Source organism: Phallusia mammillata, chromosome 7, assembly GCF_965637545.1.
Source record: "Phallusia mammillata chromosome 7, kaPhaMamm4.hap1.1, whole genome shotgun sequence".
Lineage (NCBI taxonomy): Eukaryota > Metazoa > Chordata > Ascidiacea > Phlebobranchia > Ascidiidae > Phallusia > Phallusia mammillata.
The window spans coordinates 8,987,153-9,003,366 of record NC_137258.1 but is presented as its reverse complement, the minus strand read 5'-3'; the positions used below and the strand labels follow the sequence as shown (position 1 = coordinate 9,003,366).

The 16,214-nt window shown below is 39.2% G+C and overlaps 3 protein-coding genes across 3 annotated transcripts; all 3 read right to left on the bottom strand.

Moving 5' to 3' along the window:
- Positions 1 to 514: 514 nt before the first annotated feature.
- On the bottom strand, positions 515 to 3,583 carry LOC145237095 (hematopoietic prostaglandin D synthase-like). Its single transcript, XM_080099834.1, has 4 exons — positions 2,748 to 3,583; positions 1,303 to 1,505; positions 916 to 1,017; positions 515 to 775 (listed from the first exon to the last, which is right to left on the bottom strand). The coding sequence occupies exons 1-4, from the start codon at positions 2,878 to 2,880 to the stop codon at positions 608 to 610; spliced, it is 606 nt and encodes a 201-aa protein (XP_079955960.1). The 5' UTR covers positions 2,881 to 3,583; the 3' UTR covers positions 515 to 607.
- Positions 3,584 to 3,644: 61 nt separating this feature from the next.
- On the bottom strand, positions 3,645 to 6,810 carry LOC145237096 (glutathione S-transferase 1-like). Its single transcript, XM_080099835.1, has 4 exons — positions 5,155 to 6,810; positions 4,881 to 5,083; positions 4,720 to 4,821; positions 3,645 to 3,875 (listed from the first exon to the last, which is right to left on the bottom strand). The coding sequence occupies exons 1-4, from the start codon at positions 5,285 to 5,287 to the stop codon at positions 3,708 to 3,710; spliced, it is 606 nt and encodes a 201-aa protein (XP_079955961.1). The 5' UTR covers positions 5,288 to 6,810; the 3' UTR covers positions 3,645 to 3,707.
- A 430-nt stretch (positions 6,811 to 7,240) lies between these two features.
- LOC145237092 (lysine-specific histone demethylase 2-like) lies at positions 7,241 to 16,054 on the bottom strand. The gene is made up of 20 exons (XM_080099831.1): positions 15,871 to 16,054; positions 15,122 to 15,798; positions 14,716 to 14,808; positions 14,552 to 14,652; positions 14,179 to 14,344; positions 13,936 to 14,120; positions 13,763 to 13,850; positions 13,476 to 13,588; positions 13,217 to 13,337; positions 12,638 to 12,917; positions 12,057 to 12,226; positions 11,137 to 11,390; positions 10,556 to 10,683; positions 10,232 to 10,363; positions 9,851 to 9,957; positions 9,671 to 9,778; positions 9,318 to 9,423; positions 9,055 to 9,180; positions 8,581 to 8,733; positions 7,241 to 7,936 (listed from the first exon to the last, which is right to left on the bottom strand). Exons 1-20 carry the CDS (start codon positions 15,910 to 15,912, stop codon positions 7,844 to 7,846), a joined length of 3,243 nt encoding a protein of 1,080 aa, XP_079955957.1. The 5' UTR covers positions 15,913 to 16,054; the 3' UTR covers positions 7,241 to 7,843.
- Between the last annotated feature and the right edge of the window lie 160 nt (positions 16,055 to 16,214).

The following is a 16,214-nucleotide window of genomic DNA, read 5'->3' as shown; positions in this document are numbered from 1 at the left end:
ACCGACCGCGTACCACCTGACAACTTTCTCTATCGCTTCGTACCACCTATCCTTATACCTTAGGTCAGGGGTGGCCAAACTTTTTTACCAGAGCGTCAAATTTGCAACTGTCTTGCCACTGGAGGGCCGGATTAAATGAGTTTTACGTAAAATTTGTCGTAACTGGTTGCCATCTTTATTAAAATATATATTATTGTAGTTACGTCATACGTCGTGGTTGGCAGACTGTTCTAAAAATAACGCTGCAAGGGCATTTATTCTAAAAATAACAACGCGTGCCACAAGCTACTGCTAGTAGCAGCCAGCGCTGTTGAACTGCTTGTTCACAGTGGTAAATATGGTGCTTGGAAAAAAAACCAGGCAATGTGTTTGGCGGGCCGGATGAAACAGGACTGGGGGCCGGATGCGGCCCGCGGGCCGTAGTTTGGCCACCACTGCCTTAGGTGAATGGCTAGACTAGACCAAGAAATAGACCCATCGGCAATTGAAAAGCTAACCCACAAGAAACCCTGTATTATATTGTGAGTGTGTATCATGCAATTTTATTATGAGACAAATCGACCAATTTTCGATATTTAAACAACAAACAAAACAACGATTAAATGTGCTACAATGGAGTTTCGGGGCGATTCTTGATCCAGGCAGCGATGTTTGGTCGAGCAGCCACGGCTTCCCTTAGCTTCGTCAACGTGCAGAACTGCGCCAAGTCAAGGTTCCACTTTCCTTTCATAAATTCGCAAATTGGCAAAATGACAAAATCCAAAATGGAAACATCCTGTAAGGCATAATGATATGTTTTGAAATTAAGCATAACGCCTGGCCACTGCAACTCGCGTGCAATGTTTTTCAAATTGTGCATAGTTTATTTTGAGTCTTCCGACTGAAAAATGATAGAAAACTGAAAAGATTAATTACCTTGCCAAGGAAAAAAGGACCTCCAGCCGCATTTATTTCCGCCTCTAACTTCTCAAGCTTTGGCGCAAGAGTCTCTTTTTCCCACGTTGCCAGCAACTTAGCCTACAAAAAACATATCATTCGGTGTGATGAGCATATGATTTCTAACCTCGTCTATAACAGTGATTGGCAACCGCCGGTCCGCGACGAGTTCTTTACCGGGCCGTATAGTTTTTCAAGCTAAATACTTTAAAACATTTTGCCCATGTATCCCGGCGATGATAAACGAATTTGTGCGTTTTCATTGCTAAATATTTGTAGTTTTTTAAAGGCCGGTCCGCGATAAAAATTCAGTATCAAAAACGGTCGGCAGTCATAAAAAGGTTGCCGACCGCTGGTCTATAATACCTTTTGGTCTTCGTCCTCTTCCGTCCAAGGCATAGAAGAGTAGGTTTCAAATAGTTGTTCTATCCATACATCGAGTCTAGCAGCGGTTAATGAATCTTCTCCATCCAAACGAAATTCTCTGCCCAGGAAGCGAACAATGGCACGGCTATGGGCGACATATTTGCCGTCCACAGTTAAATACGGCATTTTGCCGAAGGGTGTGTCTGTAATTTTTTTTGTATGGTTTATCAATTTGACCAAATTCATTCCGGGCGTTCCCACACAGCCAGACTTGGACAACTAGATTTTTTTTCGTTTTTTCAAATAAGATTAGAATTAAAACTAGAGCATCCCAGTTTTTACAAATTATATTAGAATTAGAATTACCACTTTTTTTAAAAAAAACATAAATTAAACTAGAATTCGAACTAGAATTAGATTTAAAACCAACCAACTGTAGTACATTGCAAATTTAAACTCCACGATTTACACGTTTTGAACTGTATAATTCAGCGTGGTTAAAACTCGTTTACATGTTTCAATGATGTGGGTTGGCCTTGTTGGTGACATAGCTATGTTCGCTTTGGACATAAAACGCATACTTGTATTACATGCATAAAAATGCTGTTAGACCAGCGGTTCCCAAACTGGGGTCCGCGGTCCTTTATGGGTCCGTGAGGCAATTTTGGGGGGACCGCGAAGCGGTTGAAGTAATTCTATAATCTTATTTGGCGTCAGTTTGTGCCACTAAATAAGTTTAAATCAAAGTAGAATTGAGAATCGACTGTCTCCATTGCTAAACAATGGCCTTTATTGAATGACAACTATCAAAAATGCAATTGTTCGCGCACAATCGTAATATTTTTTGTCCTGTTTGTGATGTCACATGCTGTCTTTGAATGATTGTTATGCGCAATTTTGCACAACTAGCTAAAATCCTGCAATCAACTTTCGTTTTTATGAGGCTTAAGGACCGCGAGCCCTCGAAATAATGGCAAAGGGACCGTTTAGAAAAAAATATGAAAAAGTTTGGGAACCACTGTGTTGGACAAACTAGCGTTTTGGGGAAAATTGTGAATTGGACTAGAATTAGAAATAGAGCTTACTCGGTATGTCTAAATTAGATTGGAATTAGAATTACCGCCATTTTGCTCTAATTTGACGAATTAGATAACTAGAATTATCGAGTTGTCCAAGTCTGCACACAGCCGCCGTTAGCTTGTAAATTAGCGTCAGAGGCCTGTTTCTGCTACTGTACAGTATAGCAAAATTGACATGATTTGCTAAAAACTGTAACGTAAGAACACCGGTTACATATATTAATACAAATACATAGATAACAGTGAGCTGAAACCAAGCTACACTTGCGTGTAAGGCCCCTGTGTCTTTCTTTCAGCGACAGTGAAAAAATCTTATAGGTCAAAACAGTTTCAAATTTGTTTACTTTGAATTAAAAAGCTACTCACTTGGCTTCAGTTTCGGCCATTCGTCTCCTGTAACGCGAATGTCTTCGTATTGCACACCAGCCTCTGCAAACACATACCGAGACATCTCGGCGATACCTCGGGCAGGAAAGTATGTTAACGTGTATACAGGCATGTTGACAAATACAGGTTTCTTAGTTCTGTGTAAATTCTGTTAGCTGCAAAACAATACCACGGGCAGGAAAGTATGTTAACGTGTATACAGGCATGTTGACAAATACAGGTTTCTTAGTTCTGTGTAAATTCTGTTAGCTGCAAAACAATACCAAATCGAACTTCCTTGTACACAGCCTTGTACACGCCCTGGGTCCAATGCTCAGTCTTTTCTACACGCGCATGCGCAGCCATACGTTTCCGTTCGTGCCGCAGGCTTTAAGCAAGAGAAGGTGATTGATTACTTGGCAACGGATGAAAGAACATTAGTCATGCTCCAGTCGGTCACGCATGCCATGCTTTAGGGCGCAGTGGCAACGGCCACACCTCATTTAGTAACGATACGTTGCCGCGTCTCCACAACATACCACGATTGCTTCGAGAACTTGCTTACATTGCGAGATTTTGCTGCGTCATCGTATCTTATTTTGTTCACGTGCACTTGGACGCAACAAGCATAGTGACACATGATGGTAAAGTTATGTGGCGCATGTTTGCTGTGGCATCTAAAACAAATACCAATGGACGTCAAACATAATTAAAGCAGCACGTTATCTCTAACCGCCACAGGACTATTCCAAGACATTATAGTCACGTCGGCCATATTTGCCAAGTCATATATTGAAGCCAAATATTTGCTTAGTCACTCATGAGCCATGCAGAGTTTTTGCTTGTTTTTGTGCAACAAAACTGGCTATGAGAGACGCAAATAACCAACCGATAATGTACATGAAATTGATTTATTGGAAAATAGCCGACATACGAGTCATTATTACAAATGACTGCCGCTTAAAAATCACTGCTTGGTCTTTTGGCAATCCATGCCGCCACGTTTGGCCTTTCTCTCATTGCTTTAAGCTGCTTCATGACTCCCGGATAATCATCAAGTGCGATTTTAAACTTACTCAGAAACAGGTCGGCAAGCCCCAACATCGCAAAATCGACAAATGTCGCGTTCTAAAATAAGACACAATGTTATTTGAACATGACTATTAGGAAAGTTATATCGAAAGTTACTTTCCTAAAACCAAATTAAAGGTAATAAATTTTTAATCATGCACTCTTAAGAAAAGTATAAGATTTTGATAAGTTTTAGACCAGACACACTGTTTCGACCAATATCAGGTCTCATCTGCTGGTGACAAAGAAATTAGCATAGGATCGTATGGCTGTCCTTTTGTTGTGATAAAAACTAGTGATGTACCGAATCGGCGAAATTTCGATTCGACCGAAACCGAATATTCGGCGGTTTTGCCGAATAAATTCGGCCGAATCAACCGAATCATTTATGACGTCACGCGAAGTCGTACGGTACGCGTTTGACATGAAAACATTAGTTTATCTACCAGGCAATTAGTGCAGAATGGTTGTGTTTCGTCCTTATTTCAGTTCTGTGGGGTTTAACATTGCCTTAAGCATAATTTCCAACCCGACAATAAATTACTATTTAGTTGTCTGCAGTGGGGAAAACGATAATGTGGTAAAAAATATAATAACTGATGTACTTAGCAGGAAAGACACGCTTAACGCTTCAAATGTGTGTTCATAAAAGATTCGGTTTCCGCCGAATCGCAACAAATTATTCGGCCGAAACCGAATCTTTGCAAAAGTGGCCGATTCGGCCGAATAAATTCGGCAAACCGAATATTCGGTACATCTCTAATAAAAACTACGCCGAAGTGGTCTGATGACGGTAAATATCCAACCACATTCCAAGTATGAGGACAATAGGGACTTTCTAAAGTTTAACTTTTAGCAGCGAACATTTTTACACAAACGATCACATAAAAGTCCGACATACCTTGCCCATCACATATGGCCCACCATTTGCCTTGATCTGCGCTTCCAGTTTCTCAAATTTTGGCCCTGCCTCTTCCTTCATAAACTTGATGATTAGCTCCGCCTGGAAACAATGACGTAGTAAGCATTACGTCTCGACTTCTTAGCCTATACTCGACTTACCTTTTTAGTTTCATCATTTTCCGACCATGGAAGTTTGTCGAATAACTCAAACAAAGTTTCAAACCAGACGTCAATCTCTCCTGTTTCGAACGAATTTTGCCCGGAATAATTTAACTCTCTTGCAAGATACCGCACAATTGCTCGACTGTGGGCCAACGGTTTGCCGTCCACAAATAACACAGGCATTTTACCAAAAGGCATCGCTGCAAAAATAATCCAATATAAATCTATACTTGTAATGCAGGTTATATATGTACTGTTTTTTGCCACTTACTTGGTTTTATCGGAGTCCAGTCGTTGAAATTTACTCGGCAGTCTTCAAACTCAACACCAGCATCTTTGAACATGAGACGAATCATTTCGCCCAATCCGCGAATGTCGAAGTAGCAAAGTTTATAGGTAGGCATTGTTCCTTAATGTGTTAACTAATGGCAACCTGATTCTGTTAAAAAGTCTCAAAACAAACAAAACATGCATCTTCAGAGTACATAAACTTTGGTATACAAAGAACTTAAACCTAAAATTGTTATTTTTGACTGAAATACCTATTCCAGTTGCCAACAAAATATTACTGATAGAACTGCTTTCTAGTTCAACCGACAAAAGAAACTTAAAGAAAGATTGGATCTATATTGCCAAACGGTTTTTGATCACATCACAGCCAACAGTACAGTGCGTACGCTTTGTCATGTTCAAGGAGTACTTGTAGTTTCTATGCACTGTACCGGCTACGGTACAACTCTGTGGGTTGTGAATAAACATGTAGGAAAAAAGTTGCAACGCCTCGCGATATGGTTGGTCGTTGAATTGTTTGCTTGGAGCGAGGTTACTCTTATCAGAGTCGCCTGGTTTGTGGCAGACTTGGACAACTAGATTTTTTTTCGGTTTTTCAAATTAGATTAGAATTAAAATTAGAGCATCTCCTTTTTTTGCAAATTAGATTAGAATTAGAATTAGAATTTTCTCAAAATCTAGAAATTAAACTAGAATTCAAACTAGAATTAGATTTAAGCCAATCAACTTTAGTTTGTTTCAAATTTAAACTTGTAGATTTGCACATTTAAAACAATACGATTCGGTGCGTCTAAAACGTGTTTAAACGGAGCTGAGTGCCAAATTTCACTGATAAACGTGTTTCAGTGATGTAGTTTGGTCTTGTTAATTGCATGGTTTTGTGCGTTATGGTTAAAAAATGCATGCTCAGATCACATGCCTAAAAGTGCCGTTGGACAAACTAGCAATTTTGGGAAAACTGTGAATTAGATTAGAATTAGAATTAGAGCTTACTCGATAATTCTAAATTAGATTAGAACTACAATTACCGCCATTTTGCTCTAATTTGCCCAACTAGACAACTAGAATTATCTAGTTGTCCAAGTCTGGTTTGTGGATTTTCATCTAATGTACTCCAAGCTTTATTGCACTGGTAGTGTCAGGTATTTGAAGTATGTAAAGAGGCACAACGTTTAACTGTCAGCGCACTTTTGAGAGGCTCGTTTCCAAACGACTTTTTAATCTTTGCTTTATGTCACAATATAGGCTACTGCTAAATTATTTGGATTAGGGCAAACCACAGACGGTAGATGGGAGGCTTGGCCTGCTCGTTTCAAATACTTGAAAACGATCTTTAAAAGCACTCAACTTGATTCAGACTTGCCACCTAGCTATAGTGCTGAACTCTGTTTCCCAGTCCTATCCCAATTGATTTTTCCCCTAAAATTTAGGGCCTAAATGATTCACGGACCTGCGTAAAACCGTTGTACAGTAAAAATACATTGTTTGTTGCAATTGAGCAGTAACCAAACTGCATAAAACAAGATTTACTACACAAATGCAGATGGAACTCAGCTACACAAAGCTAACCGGAGCAAACAATATTTAAAAATATTAGATTCAAATTACTTTAAAATATACTACTTGCGACTTTGCACAAGCCTTGGCTGGGACCAACTAGAATTTACTCTCAATAGAAACCTATTAATTGTTTTAGTGTTCCTCTATTTCTCGTTCTCTATCTCTCATCTCACTCAACCCCATCGCCCAGCTTCACCTTAACCCCGACAACAATGCCACAGACCAATTTCAAGCGCACTATGGTGCAACACCATTGACCATGTGCACCCATGCGAAACGAGACTGAAAGCTCTTCAGCAAAGCTTGCTTGCTGCAGAAGGTGCACGCTGAACAGACATAGCCTTTATTTGTCGCCTACACGTGGAGTCTGCTGCGCACCGACTGTATGAGACACAGAGAGATTTAGCTGTTCTATTCAAAACAATTGGAAATATTTAAAATTAGTTGGTAACCCCTATGGCAAAAAATCATTTTTTCCATTGCGTTTTGAGTACCATTGTAATAAGTACTGTTTTATGTGCGCAGGTATTGTATTCCACTAAACTTAATATGTAAATCACACACAAGAGATCCACTTGATGCAAACAAAAGCACAAAAAACATGCGGCAAATGAAAAAAAATCTATAACAAAAAACTTTCTTTTACAAAAAATCTGTATCAATCAAAAAGACAAGTTACTTTGGTACCGAACAGTTTGTACATTTTGCTGGTCATTTTGTAATAAGCAGTGTACAATTCACATAAACATGTTTCATAATGGGAGACTAATTGCCGGAATAGCTGTGACATGAGTCTAAATCTATTCTGTGCTAGCTTTCGAACAAAACAACATAATAAACTCGATGTTGCGTAACTAGGCTTGTGATCAGCAAGCACCTGGCCGAAACGGTGCCAAATTATTGAGGTATTTGTACACTGTTCAGATTGCAGTCTTTCTAAAGCCCAATGCGATGCATTTCATTACAAAAACCACAAGCTTACTACAAGCGAAGTCGGGAGTCAATACAAAGTACCACTGTCCTGTCCTCGGCATGATATAAGCCTTGCACAGTGTTAAAAGTTGTGTCACTCTTTAGTTGCTTCATCCTTACAACTCCGGGCAAATCGTTCAACCAGCGTTTGCTGCCGCAATCTTGGCCGCTTCACGCAATCCGCTGAGATATGCGCCAGTGACGGTTTGTGGAAAATGTCGATTTGTACCCTTGAAAAAAATAACCTAGGTATAAACCACAATCGTAAAGATCGACTGATTCATCTGTTTAGCGGCAAGCCATCTTTGAATGTCAAAGAATGATTCCCAAAACGAATGAAATGTTATTCTACAACAAAAATACACTTCGGTGGGGTTGAAATTACCCAAGCGTATTTTGCATTTGCCAAATACATTTATGCCTCAGTTGTTTCCGTAGGTAGAAGCAAGGATCGCCAACACATGCTAAGGTGGTAGAATGTGCTTTTCATTAGGCAACTAAGTTGATGATTAAGCTGCAGGTCAAACACGACAGTATACACAGCAGGGTCACGTACAGCAATTGGTATGTAAAAATCACCATTGTTTTGCAAATGCTCAATTGACGAAAATCATTTGTCATTTGATTTATATAGGTATAGACATAATAACGTATGACAAATTTCATTGTATTGTGGCTAACGGGAAAACCATGGGAAACAAAGAGTAAAAAAAACGGCGAAATTTGCCCGATCTGTAATAATGATCAATACATATTATTGTTTAATTGTTCTAATTAACAAAACCGCACTACATGCACTTTATATCTGCACAATTCATTTAGATTATGTAAATCAACGTAAAAAAACAACCAACTTAAAAACAAAAATTCACACCTCGCCTGCGAAGAAAACCCGATTGTCAATTTCCTTGGCAAGCTCATCATAATCATCTCCGCTTCCTCCAGTACAAACATAACTATATGCCATCTGTGCGTAAGGGTCGTCCTTCCACCTTGTGACGAAGTGACTGACAGGTTTCGGTATTTCCTTTAAAAAACGAAAAACGTTAACCGATGTGTACATGTTCAATATTCTAAAAAATAATATCCAAATATTCTCTTCTCTGCAAATATGGTCGTGTTTGATCTCACAATGATAGCAACCACTAGCTCACTAATGTGAGTAAACTCATTGCGAATTATCCTGAAAAGGAATAAATTATTAAATATGTATTGTGCATTACGCAAGGTCGTTTGGACCTCAGCACTATTACAACTGTATGTTGTGGCGCATTGAATGAATGCAGTTTTCTAGTTTGGGCCCAGTCAAATCTGTACATTGGGCGTGGTTGCGAATAGCCATACTGACCTGTTCTGGAAATACGTTGGCGAGAATCGAAAGAGCGACCTCTACAATTTTCTCATCGCTCATGCTTCGTGCTTGTTCTGCTGCGTCCCCAGATATTACACTCATCAACACGTTGCTCTTCTCACACTGAATAATAAAAGTTGACATAAACTGTACAACTCCACCATTACGATTTGTTTGTTTATATTTAATACAGTTTTGTAAAAACCAAAAAAAAACGTTTTTTAAATTCGTCTGTTAATCAAATCTATATTGGAACTTACCTGTGGATAGGGAATATCGTAAAACACAGTGCAAAATCCCTTCAAATTGGAACCAGACGGCACGTAACCAAAATAATTGGCTCCAGCAATCTTTTCATCCCAAAATCTAAATAGAAAGCGTATACTTAACTAAAGCTGTCAGTACACTTAAATCAGTCCGTGTTTTTCGTTGTGCAATGTAACAGAAATAGAAACCAGTTACAACCAAACAACAAATAAGAAACATGGCATATTTGCTTTGACACAACTACTGTAGTATTTGACACACAAATTGCATTTCAACATAGAGGAGGAGGATATTTTCTTACTGGTCAAGAACGGCTTTTTCCAGCAACATCTCATTATTATTTTACCTGTTGGGGAATTGTAGTGCAATCTTCTCAATGCAACCGCATCCTAGACGTTGCATGGCCTTTGTTTTTCCTTCAGGAAGCGCAGGTTTAAACTGGATTGAACCGGATCTAAAGGACCATAGGGAGATACAAGTCGTTAGTACACAAACCATGCCAAAAATCGTTAATCGCTTTATTTACCGTAACACAGCAAGTGGGACTGTGACAAGGACGCGGTCTGCTTTAAAACTTTCCCCATTTGTTGTTGTTACTTCGACTTCTGATTCAGCGTGACGAATTTCTGCGACCTAAAGTACATTATAACATTTATTCAAAGTAACAGCAATATTTTTTGTTCGTTTTGGTGTTGAATTTTTATGAAGAAATCTAAAACTACTTAAAAAAGATGAATTACAGTTCACGAAAAACAGTCATTCGTCCCTCTTCATTTACTAAGCATCTAGCTGGGGGTTTCTTAAGTTTAAATTATGTGTATTTTAAAGATGTTGATAACTTAAGTGGTTCTGACTGGGTGACCACCGTATGTTTTTTTGAATTTTGGAACTAGATCTAGGAGGCTACCGGCATGTTATATTTGATGTCAAGTCCATAGGCTAGTGATTCTAGTTGTGTTCCAAATCCATAAGGCACGAAGGCGTGATCACCGCTGAATTGTGCGAATATTTCATTTTGATCCCAGTGAAAAGCTGAAACCTGTAATTATATGGGAGCATGTGGTGTTAATTTTTTTTTTAACGCAACATCGGCAAAATGCTTTCTTCAAGATTTAAGACTGTGGCGCTAAAATACTCTTAAAACTGATTGACTGATTGTGCTTCATAAATAGGTGCCGACACTTCAAATAATTTAGCAAAAAAAAACAAGTGGCATTTTTAAAAATCGAACCTTGTCCAGATTTGCTCCGCACGCAAACTCTAGATTTCCAACGTGAAAATTCAAGATTCTTTCTTCAAGCTTCGAGAAAGCCAAACCACTCTGCGCAATCCACTCCTTGTGCGCTTCGGCTATCTTTTCTGCAAAATATACCCAAGCACATAAAAACCACATTGTGTTTACCCAAAACTAATATTTAGACCAGTGGTTTCCCGATAGGAAGGATTCCCAGCATAAGCAGCGTAAAAACTTTAACTTCAGGGTTAGATTTTCAAATTTATTTTAGCATGTAGATTCAAACAAAGAAGTTCCGGGGCAGGGCATTGAAGGTCGAAGTAAAGTCGTATCCTAAATGTTGTTTGTTTAATTTGGCGTTACCGATCTAATTTGATGCGTTAAATTATGAAGGATTAGAAATATTTTATGTGGTGAGTAGTTTGTCAGAAAGAGTTGGAAACCACTCTTAAAATCCTACATAAAAAAATAAACAAATTTGTAAGAAACTGCTTAAACATAACGCAAGTTATACCTAAAAAGCAAACCCTAAACCGACATATGCAAACAAGTATTTTTCTTCCCGAGTTTTAACTTACCTCCTAGGGAACAATCACACGCATCTTCGTCCTGAGCTTGTCGCCATTCAACGATGATATCTAGCAATGCGTTGAAGTGAAACTCCATGCGTTTGTCACACTCAGCGGAGATAGCAGCACTCGACACATTTTTCGATCGTCGTCTGCCCACAGGTCGCTCGTTGGCGCCATCATACAGATCGCAACGGGCTTGCAAAACGTGCATTCCCAATCCGAGTTGATGTGATACCATGGCGAGAGGATTGTTCACGCATCTGCAGTTCAAGAAAAATAAAGTAGATAAATCATGGGATATCGAAAAACATAGCTTTTCCAAATGAATATTTTTGATACCCTAAACCGGTGTTTCGCAAACTCCAGGGTGCACCTACAAAATAACCCAAACTTCCTGATGGACCAGTGATAGAAAACAATAGTCATGAAAGTTCAGGATGATATTATGTGAATAAATTTTCCGTTATCGTGGGGCGCACCTGGTTACCTCCAAGGGCACATCCTTTGAGAACCACTGCCCTTTACCGAACTGATCTTAAATAAAATGTTTACAAAAGAGACAACACAATTTACCAGGACGTAGCACGTGTTTGTTCTTTTTCGTCAATTAGTGTGTTACGCAAATATACTTTTTACCCAATAACAGCAACTAAATCAGGATCAGCTTTAACATTTAAAAAGTAACTCAATACAGGCTTTGATAGAGCAGATGGCATTAAAGAACCACACGTTGCTTCGTAACGAACTTTGAGCACAATAAATTCTTGAGAAGCTTATTTAAATATAAATATGCGTTTACATTTAACTTCAAGTTTTGTATGTAACATAACAGATGTCCCACTAAAAGAGCAACTCTATTGAACTTGTATTGTGGTGATAATGTTATATTCCTTCCAGTTTAAGTTACTTACACAACAAACACCTACCCGTTGATAATTTGCGCCCCTCTGCCAACACAAACACCATCCAACGACCAATCATCGTGTACCCGCCCACCGATGCGGTCACGGGCTTCCACACAGATGACGTCACAGCCGAAGTTGTGAAGTTGGCGGGCAGCGGCGAGTCCTGCCGGTCCAGCACCGATCACGATAACCTGACAAAGAATAAATTAGGGACAGGATGTCAAAAACGATTTTCGTCCGTTGGTTTATTTTGTAGCGGGTAATGTAAGCTCCGTATACGTGAAATGAGGTTTGTATTTTTACAGCAGGCCATGGCGACCACAACTGCCATCGAGAAGTAAGTTTAGTTGCACACGTCGTGTCTCTCCAAACAGGATTTTTTGTTTTACACATATGTTTACGCCATACAGATAAGTATTCCGACAATTCGACACAAAAATAATCGTAATCACATACAACTGATTCGACTTACCTCGGCCAAAATGATATTAATTTGGCTTCAAGTGTTTTGTGACAAATTTACTTGACAACACATTTACAAAAAAGATAACAAATTCCAACGGAAACCCATTAAGACACATGTGTCCAACCGTCCAACGAACCTTCTGGTTGCTATACGCATGTGGCAGTGTTCCGCGTTTCCGTCCAGCTGCAGGGTCATTTGATAGCTCAGGAGGCAATCCGAGTACACCCGAGTTGACCAGACCTTTCCTTACAGTGAAGTCCAGGATACGTGGAACAACCAGAGCACATAGGCGAGCTCGGGTCAAACTCCTGGTGATTAGATGCTGACAACAGTATGCTGGGGTGATGATTCGACGGGGGTTGAGTGTCCACAAAGCGATTATAAGATTTCGGATTGCCAGGTACACAGTTTGGTCCCTGGGCAGTGAATAAACAATGAGGTTTAACTTCAGTTTGAGGCTATGGTAGGAAGTTAATTTCTACTGCTAAACATTTTCGGTTTATAGACACAGAAAATATGTAGCTTGTATACTACGTGTATTTTAGTGTTACAACATTATATACACAACTCCAATTGCATTTATGTTTGCAACTTTCGTTTAATAGACTTTTTAAACAAACTCCATGTCTCAAAGAACGTCGCAATGCTTTTATTCGTAGCAGTTAAACACTACATATGTTTTAAGTTATTATTCGTCACATTTTTGTTGACAAACTTGTAAAACTCCGGAAACTCGTCGGCTTCGTCCAGTTCCATCACATCAGGCCGCATGCAGAGCGCCTTTCCTCTCTCGTGAGGTTTGTAGAATGGCTGGAAGTACGGGTTGAGACCTTCAACTGACCAAACAACAATATAGGTTTTTTTTAAGAAATCCTGGTGGTCAATACCGAAATGCCCAACTCCGCCAATATTTAAAAAAGGACTTGTGCGATGTTGTTTAACTGTTTAACACTTAGCCTTGTTTTTGATCTTACCACATATTTTGGTCTCTTTTCCCACGTGTTTGCGACCTCCCGGTGACATCATCATGCTACTTGGATTATCCTGCGGTGACGTGTCACGTGATGAGTGCAGCCCGGTTGCAGACCTGGTGGTTACGTAGTTGTGAGTGTGTTACGTTTTCAAATGTACATGTATAACCCAATTTCAGGTCACAGTAACGCTGACTAAAGTGCAACAATTTGTTACGGAAAGTTGACAGGTTTATATCAAGATTTAATGAAGAAAAAAGGGCCGTTTTCGATTAAAACCTCGTGCTTACCTGTCGATTTTAATTCGGTCGTATAAGGTGGGAGGTAGAAGAATGTCGTTTTCATCAGAATTAAACTCAGTAAGTTGTCGGGAGTTGGCTGCAAGTTAAAACACGGTATTGTGAGAAAAACTGTTTCAACGCAATAGCAGCAAATTGCAAAAAAAGCATAACGTATATGCTACCTGTGTCTACGGCGCTCATTCCCACGCCGTCGGGGTAATATCCTGTGAGAAACGGCGCCGCTGGACTGTTTTTAAGGAACGGACTATAGTTTAACAAAGACATCCAGGGCACAGTGGGGTCAACCGCCGCAATCACGGAGGGGTCATTGGGTTCAGAACAAGAATACTTAATGTGTGGCGCTCGCCTGCAATTGTGATGTCACAGTTAAGTCTCGTCATACAGGCCTGTGTAAATAAACCTACTTGTTGTCGTTGACGTCTTGTTCAGATTCGTCGTCCAATGTATTAGCAAGGTTGCCCATAATACAAGTGTATGTTTTTACAATCTCTGGAGTGAGCTCTACTTCGTTGGTCAATGAACGCCAGTGACTACAGGAAATGCATTGTACCCAATATGGCAGTTGTTTTTCTAAACATGCAAAAAGACAACTTTTAAACCCATATGTTACAGTTCTGAAGATGTTTATTAGAGTATGTAAGGTTTAACAAAATTTCCATTAAAATGTTATTGTGCTAATTTTATTCAGCACTCTGCAATAACACTAGTACATGTAATAAAACATATGTCAAATACAAACATGGCAAAACAATATTAGGGGAAAAACTTAAAGCCTACCGGATATGTAAGTGGTGAGGTTTTTAAATGATCCATCAGCTTTGCTGTTCTGCATCCATGCTCTTTTCCATTCATGAAAATCATCACAACCGGAATTTTTGCTGTGAGGAAAAACGCACAAAAACAGGATTAACGCAACACAGCAAAATTGATGTTCAACCTACATCCGATAGAACTGCTCAAAACAGCCATTGCAGTAATGTTCCTCCAGTGACATATGATACCAGCGAGAAGACTTGCCAGATGCTTCCATGCACCTAAATAAAATATATAACTTGTATGTAGCTTCACTGATTTAAATAAAATGCATTCGATTAATATGGTAACACATTTTGTAGTATTTAATGTGGTATGCTAATAAACACTGCGAAAATGTGTAAAAGGTATCACAGACCAGATTAGAGCGTTTAAATAAAAACCACTGCCTCAGCCCAAGTAGCTCTAGCCATCAACACTTTCTTTAGTCCACAAAATAATAGTTTAGCATTTAATATGTTTTGATTTATTAAAACTTGTACCACATAGCATGCGGTAACATGTGGAGTTTAGTACCACCATGTGGTGACTTACTGGTTTGTGGCTTTAATGCAGCATGTCAGGCCAACTTTTCCACAACCACTTTTTTTGCAAGAATGTTTCTTTGCCATTGCTTCAGTTTCCTCAGCAGATTGTTCCATAATTTGTCTCTGACTATGGACTGGCACTTTCTGCTCAGAATTGTTATTTCGTTTTAACTGCTTTCCAATTCTTCTTTTTCCACTTAAAAAACCTCGATGCGGTTTGTCACCATTTATCGAGGAGACAACATTCCTGGTGTTTCGAGACACCTTCCTAGTGTTTTTCAACCTCCCAATCTTTTTGATAGGTTTTTCTGCTTCTTCTGACATGGCATTAATAGGTGTGGTACCACTTCCATTACCAGCAACTGTACTAGTATTACCATGACAGTCATTTGATGAATTTTGAGGTTCCTCAGAGGAATGTAGTGTATTTGAAACTTGTGTGGGAGTTGGATTATTGACATCATATTCTGCTGAACCTTCAGTAGTACTTGGAGCAGTAACAGATACAGCTGAGGTAGCTACAGCTTCTGGTTCTATGGAAATATCTTCCTTTTGCAGTGCAACAGAACCGTCTAATTTTGCAGACTTTGCAGATGTTTCACCATTTTCCATACTCTGGCGTTTTTTGGGCTTGTTTGTCCATGTATCAGTTGAAACATAATCATTAAAGACCTTCCGTTTGGCCTGCATAAAATACAAAAAGCATGTACAACAGTGCTAAATGACGAAATTAATCAGTAGAATCGGAACACCAACCTTGCGACCGGATACTCGTACAGAAACGGGGCTTGGCTCCATTTGCAATCCTTATCCCCATTTATGCTTACAGCTTCGGAAGTCACACAACTTAAAGAGGGCAAAACGTTACAGATTTTTGTAAACACACGAGTTGGACGTTGAAGTGCCTATTTTTTAGAACATCTTAAAAAGCACAATGCAAAAACCAGCCAAGCGTAACGCTTTAAACAAGTGACACAGATATCATATTAATGCCATTTTTACTTTATCTAGCCCGCTTATTTCGGGATTAGGTCACTGTAACGGACTTGGAAGTAAACATTATCACAAAAATATATATTTGATCTATTTATTTGTTGTAC

Coding starts and splice junctions, on each gene's coding strand:
- LOC145237095 (XM_080099834.1), bottom strand. CDS start 2,880: ATGCCTGTATACACGTTAACATACTTTCCTGCCCGAGGTATCGCCGAG. Junction 1,506..2,747: donor ATGGCCGAAACTGAAGCCAA/GTGAGTAGCTTT, acceptor AAAAAATTACAG/ACACACCCTTCGGCAAAATG. Junction 1,018..1,302: donor AAGAGGACGAAGACCAAAAG/GTATTATAGACC, acceptor TGTTTTTTGTAG/GCTAAGTTGCTGGCAACGTG.
- LOC145237096 (XM_080099835.1), bottom strand. CDS start 5,287: ATGCCTACCTATAAACTTTGCTACTTCGACATTCGCGGATTGGGCGAA. Junction 5,084..5,154: donor CTGGACTCCGATAAAACCAA/GTAAGTGGCAAA, acceptor TTATTTTTGCAG/CGATGCCTTTTGGTAAAATG. Junction 4,822..4,880: donor AAAATGATGAAACTAAAAAG/GTAAGTCGAGTA, acceptor CATTGTTTCCAG/GCGGAGCTAATCATCAAGTT.
- LOC145237092 (XM_080099831.1), bottom strand. CDS start 15,912: ATGGAGCCAAGCCCCGTTTCTGTACGAGTATCCGGTCGCAAG. Junction 13,851..13,935: donor AATGAGCGCCGTAGACACAG/GTAGCATATACG, acceptor TTTAACTTGCAG/CCAACTCCCGACAACTTACT. Junction 13,338..13,475: donor AAAAGAGACCAAAATATGTG/GTAAGATCAAAA, acceptor TTGTTTGGTCAG/TTGAAGGTCTCAACCCGTAC.